The 19,424-nt window shown below is 44.1% G+C and overlaps 1 protein-coding gene across 3 annotated transcripts in view; it reads left to right on the top strand.

Annotated features, from left to right (window-relative positions):
• Window positions 1-19,424, top strand: part of LOC147663817 (transcription initiation factor TFIID subunit 1-like) — a 382,030-nt gene that overhangs the window by 8,922 nt on the left and 353,684 nt on the right. For all 3 annotated transcript variants that reach the window (XM_086950182.1, XM_086950180.1, XM_086950181.1), the window contains exons 2-3: window positions 13,659-13,767; window positions 17,493-17,609. In XM_086950182.1, the coding sequence (XP_086806308.1) occupies window positions 13,659-13,767; window positions 17,493-17,609 (226 nt within the window). The remainder of the gene's footprint in view (window positions 1-13,658; window positions 13,768-17,492; window positions 17,610-19,424) is intronic.

The raw sequence follows: 19,424 nt of genomic DNA, 5'->3' as shown, positions 1-19,424 counted from the left end.
AAATCCGTCGATTGTGACGGGTTCAGGGCCGACTTGGCTTGGTTGATCACAAATCCCAGATTCTGAAGCAATGAAATGGTAATTTGCACATGTTGAGACACCAGATCCGGGCTCTGAGCCATGATCAGGATGTCGTCCAGGTAGATCATCAAGCGTATTCCCTGCTCTCGAAGATGTGGGACCACCGGCTTCATCACCTTGGTGAAGCACCAAGGAGCCGAGGAAAGCCCGAAAGGAAGGGCCAAGAATTCGAACCATCATCTGTTCCACTGAAATTGGAGGATAAATGGGAATAGATAGATAGGCGTCTTTGAGATCCAAGCGGACCATCCAATCGCCTTGCCGCAGCAGATCTGCCAAGAGATGGATTCCTTCCATCTTGAAATGGTTGTAGACCAGGAAGTAACTGAATTCCCTCAAATTTAACACTAGTCTGTGACCTCCTCCCTTTTTCTGAACTAAAAAGATATTGCTGCAAAACCCGTGTGGACTGTAATCGCACATAGCTATGGCATGTTTGCAAAGCAATTCTTCTATTCGTTGTCTATAAAAGCTCTCTCTTGTTGGGAAAAATGGAGAGTCCATGGCCTGGTCATCTGACTGAGTGTCTCCTAAAACTCTAGCTGAAACCCTTGAACAGTTTGCAAAACCCACGCGTCCTGGGTCAGGAGACCCCATTCGTGAAGGAAGTGTCTTGTGCGACCCTCCCAATGGAATAGGAAAACAATAGAGTACGCTCACCTGCTGAATTCTGGGCGTGGAAACCTGCCCTGTTGCCTCCTCCTTGGAATCTGCCTTTGGAGAACCGGCGTCGTGTGGGATAGAATTTACCACATCTGGTCGAATCCCAGTCTCCTCGACCGCGTCCGAAATCACCTCTGGGGGGACCTTGGTTGGCGAAGCGGCCTGGCGAGCGTCCCCGGCCTCGTCCGGCCCTGTTAAAAATTTGTTGGTGAAACACACGTTTGATCCCGGCCTGAGCCTTATCTAGCGAAGTGAAGGTACCCACGTATTTGGAGACCTCCTTCACGAAACGTTCACCAAATAGGTTGCCCTCAGCTAAGGGCCCCGGTTCCGCCGCCGCCAGCTCTGTCAGATTGGAGTCCATCCTCATTAATAGGGACTTGCGTAGTTCCGTGGACAGTGCACAATTAGCGTTGACTAGTAAACAAATGGTACTCTGGGTTCAACCTGCTAAGATATCTGGGTCAACCGGCATGTTGGATTCTTTGGCCTGCAGTGCCATCTCGAGGATCTTCGCCAATGGACCTACCACGTCCAGCATCTTGTCCTGACAACCGCGCCAGGCGCGGTCGATCCCTTTCTTAGGATCTTTTGCAATTTTTTTCAAAAATGTCAATAGGCTAACATCTATTTCCGGAGTCTCTGCCACCTTGTAGGCAAGGTCGGGATAAGTTCAAGTTCAGGCATTTGTAAAGCGCACTACTCACCCAGAGGATTTCAAGGCACTGGGGGAAGGGGTTCATTATTGGTCGAAAAACCAGGTTTTAAGTTCTTTTCTGAAAGAGAAGTGGTTCTGGGTAAGGCGGGGGTGGGTGGGGAGTGAGTTCCAGGTCTTGGCAGCCAGGAAGGAGAAGGATCTGCCACCCATGGTGGATTTCCGGATGCGCGGGACTGCGGCGAGGGCATGATTGGACGATCTAAGTTGGCGGGTGGGTTTGTAGAAGGCCAGTCGAGTGTTGAGGCATTCGGGTCCTAGATTGTAGAGGGCTTTGTGTGCGTGGGTGAGAAGGCGGAAAGTCATTCTTTTGTTAACGGGGAGCCAGTGGAGGTCTTTTAGATGTTCGGTGATGTGATCTTGGCGTGGGATGTCTAATATGAGTCTCGCTGACGCGTTTTGGATGCGCTGGAGTTTTTTCTGTAATTTTGCTGTGGTTCTGGCGTAAAGTGTGTTGCCATAATCCAGTCGACTCGTGACCAGTGCGTGGGTGACAGTCTTTCTTGTCTCGAGGGGGATCCAGCGGAAGAACTTTTTGAGAATGCGAAGTACGTTGAAGCAGGAGGACGAGACGGCGTTGACTTGTCTGGACATTGAGAGGGAGGAGTCTAGGATGAAGCCAAGGTTACGTGCATGGTCAGTGGGTGTGGGTGCTGCGCCCAGCGCGGAAGGCCACCGGGAGTCGTCCCAAGCTGAGGGAGAAGATCCTAGGACGAGTACCTCCCTTTTGTCTGAGTTGAGTTTTAGGCGGCTATGTTTCATCCATTCGGCTACTTCTTTCATGCCTTCGTGAAGATTGGTTTTGGCGGTGTTGGGGTCTTTGGTGAGGGAGAGGAAAACGGTTACAAACCTCCTTATCAAACCCCTTCCTAATATTTTTTTGAAGGTATTCCGCCACTGTAGTGGCTGGAACCCAATCCGAAGATCTAGGATGAACGATCTCGCTGGGGTTGAAGGTAAAGGGGGTATTAGGAGGAGGAGTTGAAGCCGAAGAGGCGGATTTCTTTGCCTTCTTCTTCGGGGGCGGTTCCTCATCCTTGTCCGTAGTATCAGTACCTGTGGTGGTAGTAGTGTCTGTGTCCACATAGGGCTGTTTATTCTTAGCTTTGCCACTGCCAGTGTACACATGATCCTGCCCTGCCCTGATGCAGACGGAAGGGAACCTAACGCGTCAGTGTGTGGCCATTGGTCATTGTTGCCTTCTTTAGTAGCTGGTGGAGAATTTTTTACTGACTTATCCTTCGTAAACCCGTGGCGTTTCGCAAAATTCTTCAGCTGCTTGGTGATTGGTTTAAGCGCAGCCGCCAATGCTTGTTGCACAGTTGTAGGTACTGTGCTCTCTACTGCCTTGTTGACTGAGGTCTGGACTGAAGCAACCAGGGCCTCTACAATCTTGTCCTCCACAGCAGCTGCAGGCTGCTCCTCATAAGTTTCTTCCCCGGCCTCCTCATCAAAATACACCCACTCATCCATAACTACACAACAGTGAGGTAATTTTAAGTTCCACAAGAGGTACGCACCAGAGGAGTAAGGGGGGGTGGGTGTCAGCCCCACTGCACACAGTCCATGATCTAACTCAGTACCAGACCCCCTAGCAATGCTGTAATCTTATTCTTTTAAGAGCCAATAAATGATATATATGGAGCGTGTGCTCACTCCTTTTAGGCAAACTGCTGTTACAACCTGTCAGGTGTCACTCTCCACAGCCAAAACGACCAAATGCGGTTAAACTGGGAAGGAAAACCGGCAAACAGCGTGTGTACCCCAACGCGTGCCCAAATCCTACTAGGATGTAGCCCAACGGGCGCGCTTCATACTACATGCTCTGGCCGGGTGGTTCAAGGCTCTGGATGCGCCCGGCGATTAGGGAAGCCTTGCACAGTCCCTAAACCGGCCGTTATGCCGCTGGAGGAGGGAGAAATGTACCGCAGCGCGGCCCGGTACTGAGCGCGCCTAGGCGCGATGATGCCAACTGAACGAGCGGGGCTCCGATTCTGAGCGTCGGAGCGCTCCATACACTGCCGATACCGGCTCCTGACTAGAACATAGCAGAAACACGGGAGTACCCGTGAAATAAGCAGAAACCCTCAAATTTAAGGCCAGAACTAGCGCTGAGCACCGCGCAACATTAAGACAGTTAGAAAACACTGCTATCAAGTAAATGCAACATCAATAAACGTATTAATCGTGAAATCAGTTCAATGAAAATAGGGAGCATGGCACTTATCTCTTGCTGTGAGCAGCAAAGAAAGAGGAACTTGGGACGGTTATCAGGGCTCTTATGAGGGCTAAGGAGGCGTGGCTTAGGCCGAGCATCATGGTCTTTGTAGTTTATTTTTATGAAACTGTATGTTTATTGGCTGCTGTGAATTTTACAGTAAAGAAAGAGAAGCATAATCCGAAGCCTCCGTGTCCTTAATAGAATTGAAAATTCTTGGCGCGAATGCTAGCTAATTTTTGATCCTATATTATGAGAGCTCCATTTTCCCACTCGGATTGAACATTGACAGAACACAGCTCCATTAATCTATCAACAGTTTTATCAATACATGAAGCGGTTTGCATTTCTCAGTCCGACCAGACTGTATCTCAGAGAGGAACGGAGCCTGAGTGCCCAATTCCAATTCAAAGTTGATTACAGAGGATGCGTAGTACGAGTATCACAATGTGATTCATTAGGTTTATGGATGGATACACAGCAACTGATTCGGACTACGAGGTAGTATGTACATGAGCTACTCTGAAAGACAGATATATATATATATATACACACACACACATACATGCACATATATACATACGATTTCCCTGGTGTTTAACAAAATCAAGAAAATGAGAAGCCATTAAAAATGTTGCATAATTCACTGAATCCACTGAAATACTGCATCAACATTCTGTGCCTGTGTTCTATGTTTCTTAGATTATTTAGAGAGGATATGCAAGGTTTATTCTTGTCCTGCAAGGACTAAGACAAAGGAAAAATTGTGGAGTGATAAAATTATGAACGGAGCTTTATGTGAAGCGTTTATTGGCTGCTGTGAATTTTACAGTAAAGAAAGAGAAGCATAATCTGAAGCCTCCGGTCCTGTAATAGAATCCATCAGGATATCGAAGTGGTGACAATCTCTAAAGCAGAACTAGGGCATAGCTCCGAGAGGTGGTGTAATCCTATCCCCAGGGAAACATTTGAATAATGTTATGGTTTTATAACCAAAAATCTATTTCTGTTTTAGTGTGTCAATAATCACTTCCATTGGCAAAAACTACAGTTATTCACAACTAACTTCATTACTTGATAAAGGAAGTTTAAGCCACAGTGTTTGTGGAAATAAAGATGAATTCGAATGACTCTAGCAACACAAGAATTATTTTCAGATGATGAATGCTATATGTTCCTGTAGCTATGGGGATAGAGCCGTAAGGGAAGAATCTCAATATCATAATGGGTAGGACTTTTTTAACTCCTTGTTTGTGACCCCACCACAAAACCATTGTTACTGTGGTATAAAATGCTTTGGTCTGACTCGACTGAAAGGTATAAACGGCAAGGGATGTTAATGTTTATGAAATTTGTACAGCGCACTAATACGCCTGGGTGTCTTGGCGCTTACAGAATAACATACTGTACTGAATACCACTACTGCTGAAGGAGGTAGGTCTTTAATGGTTTCCTAAATTCTAGATGGGGAGTGATTTTTCTTAAATGTAACGTAAGAGAATTCCATTCCTTGATGGTGTTGAAGGTTAGGCTCCTCCCTCCCCAATTCATCTTTTTGATCCATTACAATAGTCAAGTTTAGACAAGACTAAGGAGGTTACTAGTGACTTCCTACACGGCTTGGGAATGAAAGGCAGAATTTTTCTAATAGTCTTGATCATAAAAAATGAAGACGTAACAACCATAGAGACTTGAGCTTTAAAACTAAGCTTTTCATCTATAATAACCACAAGATTTTTAGCCTTATCTACAGGCGTAGGGGGAGGGCCCAGATTGTCTGAACCACCAAGCTGGTGATCAAGGAGGAAAAAGAATTCTGAACATGATCACCTCTGTTTTGCTTGAGTTTAACTTTAAGCAATGAGTGCTCATCCAGTGGCTTAAGGACAGCATACACTTGTGAAGTTTTAGTGAGTGATTGTGTCCTTATTCACTGTTGAGATCACCAACTGCGTGCCATCAGCATAAGATGTCAGAATCAAATTGAAGCTTCTTATCAGTGGTGCTAATTCTGCCACATAGATATTAAAGAGTTTAGGGCTCAATGATGAGCTCTGCGAAACACCACATGGGAGAGAAAAAGGTGCCGACCTGAATTTGTCCAAGTGAACTGATTGAGTCCTCTCCAATAAGAATGATGTCAACAGGCAAGGGCTTTACCTCCTATCCCAATTTCTTATAAACGATGAACCAGAAGAGAATGATCCACAGTATCAAATGCAGCGGATAGGTCCAGCAGCACCAAGGCTGCTGACCCACAGCTGTGCAGCGAGGAACGGATTTCCTCTGCAGGCTTAGTAAAAGCTGACTCAGTACTGTGGTTCGCTCTAAAGCCAAACTGGCTGTGGTCTAGAATTTGATTAGTTGCGATAAAAGTAGCAAGTTCCGCATTCATGATTTTCTCAATCCTCTTTGAGTGGGATTCTCGAAATAGGTCGATAATTAGCTGTGTCCGATGCATCCAAGTTACTTTTTTTTAGAAGAGGTAAAATACAAGCCTGCTTCCATATAGCGGGAAAAGACCCTTGTTCTATCATCTGATTAAACATTTTTGACAGATGGGAACCAATAAGATTGCTAATATTTTGTAAAATTTTGGGAGGACAGGGATCTTCCGGAGAGCCTGGCTTAATCATGGAGATCAATTTAGTGATTTGCATCTGAGTGGTCAGAGAAAATGTGAACAGGGAGGTATATTCACTAATATTTTTAACAGCTTTTTTACCATCTGAGATGGAATGAGTGAACTGGTCATACATTCGGTCTACCTTAGATCTAAAGGAGAGAGCCAAAGCATCACAAAATTCTTTTGATGAAATTGGTAGATGATTCTTTTTTTATTGTCGTTAGGTTTTCCACAGTGCAAAATAATTCTTTACTTGACCCACTGGCCTTTTCTATCTTTGTTGTATAGTATCTTTGTTGATCCCCAATCAACTTTTTTAGAAAAAAATGAGATCATAGATTTGCATCTATTTTGTTTGACAAGTTCATGGTTTTTACGCCAGATCCTCTCTTGCCTCCTGCATGCCTGTTTATCTATCCTTAAGGCTTCTGAGAACCAAAGGCCAGAAGGTAATTTCCTATTTTTATTAATTTGCATAGTAGGGGCTAGTTTAGCAAAATTGGTCTCAAGCCAAAGGGTATAATTTTGGGCTGCGATTTCTGATCGCATTTAGATCCCAGTGGAGGTATGAGTTACTTCAGAAATAGCATGTGCTGTTTGTTTATTTCCCTGTAGGACATCGCCTCGTCTCCCCCATCTCAAAGAAATGATGTAGCTATCCTGCTCCTTTTAGTTCTCTAAGTAGAGCCAGCAAAGGTCTAGTAACCCTAATTGGTGCAAACTCGCTAGTACTTGTTGGATGGTGGTGATTTGCCGCAGCATTTTCTGAGTAAAGTTGAAATTTAAATCACTGCTTCCCAAATGTTTTAGAACCACAGCACCATTTTTGTAACTGTTGTTTCTGGAACTCGACTCAAGCCGAGCCCCAATATGGCTGCCAACACGTCCTGGCTAGAAGTGTTGGCAGCCATTCCGATCTCAGCACGAAATTGGAAGAGGTCGTGGATCCTCCACATCCCTATATATATATATATATATATATATATATATATATATATATATACACCTGAAAATTTCCTAAAATTACTCCACAACTACTGAACGGATTTACACCAAATCACAAAGAAGCCCTTCCCTGGACCAACAACTGCCTTCCTGCCAAATTTGGTGTAATTTTGTTCAGTAGTTCGGTCTGTAGCTGTGTCTAAAATTCCTATTGAAATTATCAAGGCGAAAATGCCCCCACGCCCCCTTTTCTCGCACCCCGATTGACGGATCATGCCAAAACTTTCAAGACAGTAGCTGAGTGGGGCTGCAAACTAGTTTTGAACATTTCGCACGGATTCGTCAAACTACGCCATTGCCACTGCGTATAGTTAGACTCTTGATTACTTAGGCAATGCATTCTTTTGTGCTGCTAATAACTTTGAAACCGGTTTACAAATCTCTATACAACTTTCTAACTAAGTGCTACTTTTCGACTAGTTTGTGCATGGAAAGTTTCGGGGCGATTCATCAAGTATGGGCTGAGAAAAGGGGGAGGTCCCTGACCGTAATTCCCCATTCATTTTTCCACAGGAACTTTAGAGACTGCTACAGCCCAACCCGCTAAATGGATTTACATCAAATTTGGCAGAAAGCTATATCTTGTCCAGAAAGAGTGCTTTTATTAATTCGCTGAAAATCCGATCAGTAGTTTTTGAGCAATTAATGCTCAAAAACTTTGTATCTCTGGGGTCGCGGAACCTCCACGGATCCGACAGATCTCCTGCTGAGATCTGGCTGGCTGCCACCACATGAACTAGAAAGTGGTGTCAGCCATCTTAGGACTCAGGGCTCAATCCAGAGTCCTAAAAATGCACACAAAAAAGACACAAGGGTTCAGGGTACGGATACCCTGACCCCCTAGGCCTGGTGGTGGGCACTCAATGGGGCCACGCCTGGGGCCCAAAATGGGTTAAAAAAAAAAACAAATTTCACGAATTTGCGGACGATCTGCTGCAAAATTAAAGAAGAAAAGTGGTGCGGGCTGCTGTGCTTCCTTTTTTTAACACCCCTCTCCCCCGGATAATGATGCAATGATTGTTTATATTGTGGGTTTCAGCCCCGGTACCCAATCTCCTGAAGCTGAAGCATTTTATAAGGGTAGGTGGGGCATGGCCCCTCCCTAGGTCATTTTTGCCCTCGGGTGGGGTCCATTTCTCTGGTTCTGCAGTATTTTTAAGGTGAGGCCCAGGCCTCTTATTGCACTGGGCACTCTGGGCCCGCAGTATTTTTAAGGGAACGGACCGAGTGGTACTCTCCATGAGGCTTAAAGGCCCACTCCCTTCGCCATTAATGGCTCCGGGGACCCCGTCCTCCGGTGCCAGCTTAAATGCTATGTCCCAAGGGCACATCCCTGGGACACATCAGTTTCCCTATTTGTACCAGCATGGGCAGAGAAACGTTTGTTTGCTTCCACTTGGCATGAGATTTTTTAAAACTCTGGCAAATTCAGAGAACACACCAAGTCTGCCCTCAGCCGGCGGGAGCTTTAAAAATGCTCCTGCCAGCTGGGAGCAGGTTTTGATCCATTTCCCTGCCCACACTGAAGCAGCAGGGAAATCCATCAACAGATTACTACTACCCAGAGGGACTAGCATGAATAGCTGCTCCCTGCGGGTATGTGCAGTGCTGGCTCCCGCAGCACATGGGGAGCTGTGGGGGCCATGTGAATCGCCCACAACCCAGTGTTTGCCGGGCCCTGGGGTGAGTGGGGGGATACATGTGCACCCCGTGCAGGCCTCGAAAAATCATTAAAATGTTACTAGACCGTCAGGTCTAGTGACTTAAGAAATCTACTCTGCTCGACCTATTTGTAATGCTCTTGACCCATAAACTGGTTTCAAATTATGTGACTGTGGGCAAATAATGTAATTTATTGAGCCGCCATTTTCTGCTGTACAAAAAACTCTTTTGTTTTATTTAATAGACAAAACGTCTTTTCAATATATAATAGAAATCTAGCAATATATTGGATACACATGACCCCTGACTTGCTTCTTAGTTAATTAACAGCATGTTCATCAGGGGGGTTGGCCAAGGGGCCCTGAGCAGCGTTGTTTGCTGCATGCAGGAGGTTGGCCAGACCCTGTGGTAATCCCCCTGCTTGCTGTGCACAACAGAAGGCATTCTGCAGCGTAGGTTTGGCTGCCTTTTGGGGCGGGGAGGACCGGCCATTGCAGCAGGCCAGGCCTTGTGGCCAACCCCCTTCAGCGTACGGCCAAAGGTGGTGTGCAACATGGGCCGGCTGCAGGTGGCGGCTTTGCCAGAGGGGCTGACCGCAGGATATGCCTTGCAGCCAACCCCTTCTGTGGTGGTTTGGATTTAGGTTGGTAATAAATTATTACTGTATGTTAAAAAAAAAGACAGGAATTAACTGAAATAAAACAAAGATTAAAGTAACGTAATTGTTAAACCTGGCACCATTGGCGTGGGTCTCCCTTCCATTTTTGCTGTTGCCTCATGTATTTTTGCTGGTGTTAGATGCTTTGGGCACTGTGCCACTGCTGTCCAGTGCCACAGTGCCGTGCATGGATTAGTGATTCCATGATTGGATGTTTGGTTTACTTGTCAGACCCTAGTACAGTGCACTGAGTGTGCCCAAGACGTGTGATCCAAATGCTGCTGGTGGGCCTGCAGCACTGGTTGTGCCATCCAAAGCAGCATCCTTGTAAAATGTGTCTAAGGTCTACCATTGCAGAGCCTGCGTGCAGTCAGGTACTGTCATGCTGACTGGGCAAGTGCACCCACTTGCCACTCCCTAAACCTTCCCTTTTCTTCATATCAGTCACCCCTATGGTAGGCCCAAGGGCAGGGTGCATTGTAAGTATAAGGTAGGACAAGCCCTGATGTGTGTCGCATGTCCTAATTGTGAATTACAGCCATTTTCGTTTTTCACTATTGCAAGGCTCTCTGTTCTCCATAGGCCAGAATGGGCTTTTAGATTATTACATGTTTCTAATCCTAACAGACTCAAAGAACATGATAGAAATTCGAGTTTAGTATGCCTGAACTAAGAATAATAAAATACATATTTTAGTGAAGTTGATATTAATATTCTGTATTTGCAAATACCACTTTTAGAAAGTAGGTATTTGCTTGTCTAGCTATCCAAAGCCTGCCTCTGCTAGGTTGTGTATTCCTATGTCTGGTTTCGTGAGTGACGGGGCTGGGGATTCCAAGAGACAGGATGAGTCAGCCCAGTGGTGAATAGAGAGATCTGCATCCAAATGGGAGGGAGGAGTGCACTTGAACCTTGAATAGGGCTCTGCCTGCCTTTCACAATGCTGGCTCCACCTCCTGGGGTGGCGCTGATGTCTCTGCCCTGCACACTGAAAGAAGAGAAGGAGTCCTGTCAACAAAGTGCGCCAGGACTAAACTTGCCTTCCACAATGCTGGCTCCACCTCCTGTCTGATGTTTCTGCCCTGCACTGTGAAAGGAAAGGAGAAGTCTGGTAAACAGAGTGCTCAGAAACTGGTTTGGACTGGGCAAAGGCCCCTCTCCCCTCAGAGAACAAAGGATTTGGGGGTATAAATATTGGGACCCTGATCCCATGAAATCAGATCACTTTGGACTACAAGAAGAAACCTTTACTGAGGAGAGGAACCTGAAGAAACGGAGGAGAGACTATTCCCAAGCTGAAGTGCTGCTTGGGGGATTGGCCTGCAGTGGTTGCCTTACTGCCAAAGGAAATAGAAAGGAACTTTGTATACTTTGCTTTCAACTTGTGAAGGATCTCCAAGGGCTTGGAAAAGAGCTTGCCTCATGATGAAGTCTCAGGGACAACAGACTTCAACCCTCAGAGTTCTTTGGAAGTGCCTGCTGCTGTTTTGGGCCTTCTGAGGGACTGCGTGTCACAAGGAGCAGGAAGCGCGACTCAACGAGAACGAAGCGTGTCGCCGTCCTGTGCCTGCTGTCGCAACTCCGAAGGAGGGTGTCGCCGCTGGAACTGTCGCACTGCACCGCATCGAGAGAAGCGTGCCGCAACGAAGCGGAAGCATATCGCCGTTGCTGCTGTCGCAACTCCGAAGGAGGGTGTCTCCGCTGTAGCTGTCGCACTGCACCGCATCTTGAATGTCGCCGCTGTAGTTGTCGCATTGTGCGGTAGCTTCACGCCTCGTGGGAGAAGTGTCGCCGCTGGAGCTGCTGCCGTCGCATCGCAGAACAAGGGTGTCACCGCTGCAGTCCACGCATTGAACAGAGAACTTCTCGCATCCCAGAGAAGCATGCCGCATCGGAAAGACCTTTACGTCTTTATTTCTTTGCACCTGAACTTTGCCGCATTTCCCTCGCTGCAACATTGCTTGTCGTGGAAGCGCAACGCAACCTAAGGTACATTGACACAAAGTGTCGCATCTCAAGAACTGAACTAAGCTAAATCTACCATCTTAAAGTAACAGTATTGTGTATTTTTGTCGTTTATGGTCTTGTGGTAACTCTATATAAAGTATACTTATTTTTTTTATATAAAGCCTTGTGTGGTGTCCATCTGTAGTGTTGTCACTGGGTTACTGTATGTAGTCACAAATGCTTTACACACTGCCTCTGAGATAAGCCTGACTGCTCATGCCAAGCTACCAAGGGGGTGAGCAGGGGTTATTTTAGGAGTGTAATTCCCTTATCCTGACTAGAGGCAAGGGTCCCTATTTGTCACAAATATCTACCTGTGCCAACTAGAGACCCCCAAATCTAACAGTAATAGTTAGGTGAAATGTTCAGCAACATAACGTTTTAAATTCTAAAATATCACAGAAATTCACCAGTTATGGTTATATCAAGTAGCTATGGCCTGTGCCCGGAGGTAACCAGAACTCATGCCCTCACCCTTCACTGCTAATTATTCCGCGTATTCCATCACTCATGACATCTTCTATCATATCACTGATCAGATCACTGCAACATTTGCAATCAACTTGCTTTATGTTAAAAAAAAATAGAAGTCACAAAAAAACCCACATACATTAAAGTGACAATATAGTCGGGGGCCTGCGGAATAATGCAACAGTGGAGCACCAAATTAAGCTGCAGCATTGGCTAAATTATGCAGCAAGAAAAGGCAAATATACAGCATCTTTTTTTGTTGTTGATAGTATTACTTCATTATTTTGTCCTTTTTGCACACCCTGTCTGTTGAAAGATTTAATCTCATTAGAAGCAGTTTAACAAACAAAAGCACAAATAAGCAACTGAACGATGAGTTAACCTTTGCAAAGGCCCTTCCACTGTCACCACATTTTTAGTAGCTTTTGTTCCGTTTTAGCTAGACATTTTTTTTTTTACTCTACCGATTATGCCGTAGATGATGGATTATGTGGCAAATGTGACAAATCATAACATTTTGAAAACGCTGTAGCTGAATATCACATAATTAGAGTGTCTCTGGTTATAGTTAGGAATTGTAATAATGTCTCCTGTTACATTTAAAAAACCTTTGAAATATCCTGGAAAAAAAAGGTTGAAGACAATTATAGTTAGGTGAAAAGCTCCGTAAAAAAAGGTTAAAGACAATTATAGTTAGGTGAAAAGCTCCGTAAAAATGTACTATTTACACCATGAGTACTTACAAACATTTGTCCAGGAGCCACAAACTACAGTTTGTGGTGTGACTGGGTGGCCGCACTGATGCCAGCAGGGTGGCGGTAGGGGGTCTGGGAGGGGCAGGGATTGTTTAAGGCAGTTCAAAAACATGTTAAATAAACGGGCAAGCATTTATTTGCGGGTTAATAAATGCTTGCTTCTTTATTTAAAAAATGTTTCTGAATATTTGTGCTCCGCAATTAAACAGCAGCAGATGCTGCTGTTCACCAAGGGGGCACATTTAAATATCAAGAGGGCCGCAAGTGCCCCCTGGCCGTACTTTGAGTGTCAGTGATTTAGACCAACAAAGCCACTGAAATTGACCAATTATAGTTATCTCAAGTAACTAGAACATGTGACATTAATTAACTAGCTCTCACCCTCATCGTGTACTGCTAATTACCTCACATAATACATCATTAACTGTGTTCTATCACATCATTAATAACACTGCAACATCTGAAATGACATCATGGCTACATTATACAAGACCAGATTCAGCAGATTTAGCGTCTCGTTGAGTCGTGGACTGTCTACTTTATTTGAACCATTATGTAACTCTCTCTCAGCTTGGGGAGCCTCTTGGTATAAATATGAGCAAACTCTCGATAATATAACCCGGTCGGTTTTAACTCTACTTCTGTGTTTGCTGGATTTGTGCTTCAAGTGTGTCTTTTCTCTCTGCACTCCGCTTTCTTTTGGCACAGTGTTTACAATGGAGTCGTTTTCGATCATCAGTGCTTCTTAAAACAATTCTGCGCTAACAGATATATTTGCGCCTCTCTCTCTTTTTCAGGAATCGAAGAAGCACCTGGCAGGTCTTGGAGCATTGGGATTTGGCAGCCTCATCACAGAGATTACCACAGATGATGGGAGCCAGGGAGATGGAGCCAGCGCAGATGATGGTAGGAGGCTCCGTCAGATATTCTGGTCTGGAACTGTAACAGAACTACGCTTGGAACCAAAGAACATCAGTATGTAGGGACTGAGTCACCATGTCACCTCAGTGATTATGAGTCCAAGCCCGACTAGCTATAGTGCCTCACTTGCCCTCCTAACCTTACCAGAGAAACAAGTGAACTGGCACCCCCAGAACACAACACTGTCGACCATTTCAGTGATCGTGTTACCAGGACACACCCTTTCGGTCTCTTACTTGTTCTTGTCCACAATGAGATAACCAAGAGACACGAAGAAATTTTAGAATATTTATTCAAAATATTGTGTCCTGAAATGCAGTATGCATGCCTCAATTGGAAACCAGATGTATAATAAAATGCTGTTACCATGGTCCATAATCTATATACCATGAAAAGCCCTGTCATTTTATAGGACAGATTGACCTAAGCCCCCCTGCCTTGCTACTTCAGCTAAATGATTATATGAATGATCTCTGGGATGACTGGCAGACCATGTACCTTACCATACACAGATGGACACTCTATATCTCAGCGGATGCAGTGCTCTCGTTTCATCACTCTCGTTCCAAGTGTGTGTTTTTGGCTCACGTGCTCATCTATATGATACATTGTAAAAAGGATTAAAAGTGAAAGTGGAAAATATGGACAAAGAAAGGATAAAACTATTTGAATGTAATTCCTTTAATTCATTCAGTCACATGGCTGTGCAGCTTATGTCATGTGGGTCCCCTCGTGTTTTGCATCTATATGATAGGACATGCGTGCACATAAACAACATGTGCGTTCTTGTGTTATATATCTAGGTGCTCAAGCCTCGCCAGAAAGAATAACAAGGAGCATTGTTGTCTGACCTTGTCGGTGGTGCTCAGACTAAATCTCAGGAACAGAACAGAATGCGAAACCATCGGCCGGTTACGTGTGAAAGTACAATGTGGCACAAAGGCAAACGTGTTTATATAGTAATGTGTGCAAATGGAAATGAGGCTTAGAACATGTGCAGTTGGGCTAACATAGGAAAAACTACAATGGGTCATGCAAGAAACACATGACAGAAGAGGAGTTACTTATGTTTAAAAGTAGTGTTCTGAGAAATCGTACCTCTTTAGAGCTGTTCTAGCTCATTTCTAAGATAGCACAGGGAGACACCGCTCTCTGCAGATATTTGATGGAATCTGTATGTCACATGGACAAATCCCGTCAAAGCCAGCTTTGCCTGCCATCCTCCTCAATAAATGACAATGCTATGAATAGGGATTTTTATAGCGTACAGCTGCTTTCGAGGAAGTGTCCTATCACTAGCAGCAATATTCCAAGAAGGACCTAGACCTAACTAGAATCACAGAACACTCTACGTAGGTGTCAGAAAGGAAAGTGAATACCATTATAGTAATGCTCGTTATTAGAAATGGCAACTCTTTATGGTCAACAAATTATTGTGTGTATCAGGTGGAAAACTCGTTGTTGAAAATAGTGTAAAATACGCTGTCAGTTAGTAAAAATAAAACACTTTGACCATAAAGATATTGAAAGGTCTCCCTTTCAACATGAGAACTTTTATTTATTCACAGTTTTGAGGAAATGTGACGAGTCTTTGTGAGATACATCCTACATCCAATACTAGAAAACATTTCTGCCTTTTCAGGTAACTTGAAACTTTGCTGGGGCAATTCGAAATCTTGGTATCTTCTTTGCTACCCTTTTTGGAGAAGGGAGGTTCTGAGAACCCTTTGACTAACCTTCTTTACCTCCTTTTGTGGGTATTGTGAGACATTATGTTGTACAATATCCACTTCTGTGGCCTGCACCCTGTTCCCAATTGTAAACCGAGCGTAGGGGCTAGTGTCGGCTCAACTACTCCTGCGTCTACAACATTGTGTGGGACGCAAAAGAACGAGCTCCTGCCCTACTGCCAGGTGGCGAACCGCCTGCTTTTATTTTCACCTCCTCTTGCAATAGGTGAGGGGTAGTGGCTCATTTCCCTTCTTTGCTCTTTGGCAAGGTGTGGGGGATATGGCAGAGATGAGTTGGGGGACAATTTAAACCTGACATCCCGTCCTTGGACAAGGTGGGAGGGGAGGGGCTGCTGAGTTCCCTTCCTGGCCCGTAGGAAAGGCTAGGGAGAGAATTTACAACGTTGGTGCATTGCAAGGCATAACCATAATGTGGGAGGAAAACAGAATGCCACTGGCCGATAGCTGACAGGAGACTGTCCTTTACACCACCATTGCAACGTTGAGCAGTAGGGGTGTAGGTCATGGCACAGCCCTGTTATTTACTACTGAGAAAAGGGTTGCAAACATCCCTTAGAGCAGGAGCGGTAACAATTGAAGCAAGATCTAAAATGTTACCCAAGCTTGCGTTGTTTACTAGCGTATTCTTTTTGCTGTCGTGCAGGTGTGAACTCGGTGAAAACATTGTTTAAACCCAGTTACCATAAAGGAAACAATCACCAGGTGGGGCCGATATTTAGGAGACTTAAATCTGATTATGTTAAAATCTAGTTGAACATGTGCCTTTCTGAGTGCAAGAACTCTGCTAAAGACCAGTGGTACAGAACAACCGATCTCTTTTTCATTATCCTGCATTTCGGGAATGGACGCTCAGATGATGCTGGGTGTATGAAGTTTAAGGGGAAAGTTTCATTGTGCCCCACATTGGCTGAAGTTATTAGCAGGCACAGGGCCAGGGGTAGGTCATGGATTACAGAACACTAAGAGGAATATGTCGAGCCGTATCAAGTTTTGGGGTTTCATTAACAGAATAGAGTATAAGTCCCTTACAATTTCCGTAATCCATGCGTCCGAGCCATAACAGGAAGTTTAAGTTTCTTCTTCAACTTTCATATTTTCCAGGAAGATTGTAATTGGCTATAGGAGAAGCTGGGGGCCACATTGATATTTTCTGCTGTATGGCGAGTGTAGAGTATTTTTTGACAACCATGTACAGATCCTAAATCGCACTCCTAGACCTCACATATTATGGAATAATTCAAAGCCAAGAGACCCGATCGGGTGCCGTCTAAAGGACCTCAGTCGGTCAGGTCATCAGATACTAAAAGTGCGAGTTTTGAATCTTAAACCCATTCCTAAATATTCCACAATCCTGGAAGTTAATCATAGGAATCAATCAAAAAACAATTAGTAACACTAAAACAGGACTACAGTACTTTGAGTCTTTTCACAACAAGATTGGCAGGCCGAACATATAGGATACAATTTCTATTACAGCTGAGCTTTTCTTCCTTGCGAGCCTCAGGGCTTCTTTAAATTCATTTCATCGCTTCCTACTCTCTACAAATCTGTTTTTTCGCAGACGTCACTATGTGAAGCTGTTTTGGCGCTTCACAGCCAGGTTAGGGACAATTATGTTTCCATTGCCAAAAGCTGTCGTTCAAACTATTTAAATGTTCCAGATTTAGCAATGATATACAGTGACTACTACAAGCATTTCCCTCACTAACAAATTCCAAACTGCTGAATATGTATTACAGGTAAGTAACTACTTCTAGTCTAATTTGAATTTTACAGAATTTTGCTTTTATGAAACGCGATGTAAAGCTTCGAAATCCCTGTTCAAATGGTGCAATACTAATCATCTGTGCAGTTTGTGCAAAGTTGAGGTTTTGATAGGCTCCGGGGAATGCTTTGTTTCTTGCAGTGTCTTGAAATTTGCTTTTGGTGTGATAGTTCTCACGTTTTGTTTTGTCTTAGGCTGGATCCAGAGCACTGACGATGCTATTGATTACTCCGATATCACGGAGGTGGCAGAGGACGAGACGCGCAGGTACAGACAGGCGATGGGCAGCCTGCAGCCTGTGTGCCGAACAGGTATGTCTGCAACACCTGTCTTTTGGTATATGTAACTCTTCTGATAGGAACCTAAACACTTACCTGAAATATATCTTAAATTTGTTCCCCTTACTGCAGAAATCTCTACTTCTTCATTTAATTGAATAAAATAACTCAAAGTTTTTGCAGGATTGTGTCATTCTTTTTTAATAATACACATTTCTTAATGATTCATTATGTTTCAATTCAGTGATTTTCCATTATTCAGTTTCAAAACATTGTAAGCGACTCCAAACACATGTATTCCATATGTGATTTCTGTGCCTTCACACCTTCATAGGGATACAATGCTAAAAGTCAGAATATTTTGAAAATGGATCTTAAAAGAATATTGCATTCACAAATTACCGGGGTGTAAGCGCATCCCTGTGGTGGGCACACTTGTGTGGACCTGTGTGTATGACAACAACACAGTGAGTTCCAAAAGATTCAAAATGCCAAAAGTTTAGATGGTTTTCAAAATTTAATTCAAGTTTCCATAGGTGTGTATCATATTGTCATCATATGAATTTGTTAATGAACGTTGCTTTCATCATTAAACATAGAAGAAGCTCCAATGCATTTCGGACCCACCGTCCTTTTTCAAGGAGCACTGCAACAAAGAATATACCAAACGACAAATCAACATAATGTCTGTCTATCTTACTCAGATATGCAAAATGTTACCGGAGTTTGCATGCTCTTGTTAGGGGCGCTTCACCTGATTCAACCTACCCGGTTCTTAAGAAAACCACTCGCTTCACTTCTGAAACCCCATTTATTTTTAATTCACGTTCACTCTCCAGTTTCACATTTTTTCTCCAACACACTTTTCACCCGCTTATTAATTCCTTTTAACACATGGATTATCCTTCCTTTACTTGATCTGACCGTTTTCCGTTTTGGGCGCATGAGGTTTTTTTAACGAAATTTGCACACTGTCACGCAGTTACTTTGATTTCTGAGTAAGATAGACAGACATTATGTTGATTTGTTGTTTGGTATATTCTTTGTTGCAGTGCTCCTTGAAAAAGGACGGTGGGTCCGAAATGCATTGGAGCTTCTTCTATGTTTAATGATGAAAGCAACGTTCATTAACAAATTCATATGATGACAATATGATACACACCTATGGAAACTTGAATTAAATTTTGAAAACCATCTAAACTTTTGGCATTTTGAATCTTTTGGAACTCACTGTGTTGTTGTCATACACACAGGTCCACACAAGTGTGCCCACCACAGGGATGCGCTTACACCCCAGTAGCGCACTCAACCCCATAAACCCATTGGACGCACCAGAACAGTTGCGTTACCTGTAAGGAGCACCTTAAATTGTTTAACCTCCCTTGACCCTTCTTCAAACCCTATATCTAATTGAAGCAGTGCGCCGTGCTTTACTTTTTGCGCATTCACAAATTACCCCCATCCTTGTTTCATTTTCTTTTTACTTTGCTTTGTGCAGTTCTAAAGTGTTATCTTTGGCAATCATTCTTTCACCATTTGTCTGTTGTGAGAAGTGCCCTCTTTCTGCATGGTTGCCCCCACTTTTTGCTGGATTGCTGATGTACTTTGACTGAGTGTGCCTTGAGCTCCTGCTCATCAGGTATCCAGGGTCAATGTTCTTTTCCTAAAATATTTTACAACAAGGGGTGGCGATGGACAGAGTTTCTGTATTAAGCAGACCACTCTCACCCAGTCAAGAGATCAGGGCTAGATCCAACACCGTTTTTTAGCTCACTGCACCATCCCAGCTCAGAACCTGGCTATATGCAAATTAGTCTGTTACTGTCCCAGTGCATGATGGGAACAGGG

The sequence above is a fragment of the Lissotriton vulgaris genome, unplaced genomic scaffold (assembly GCF_964263255.1).
Source record: "Lissotriton vulgaris unplaced genomic scaffold, aLisVul1.2 SCAFFOLD_220, whole genome shotgun sequence".
Classification (NCBI taxonomy): domain Eukaryota; kingdom Metazoa; phylum Chordata; class Amphibia; order Caudata; family Salamandridae; genus Lissotriton; species Lissotriton vulgaris.
This window is presented reverse-complemented; position numbering and strand designations above follow the sequence as displayed.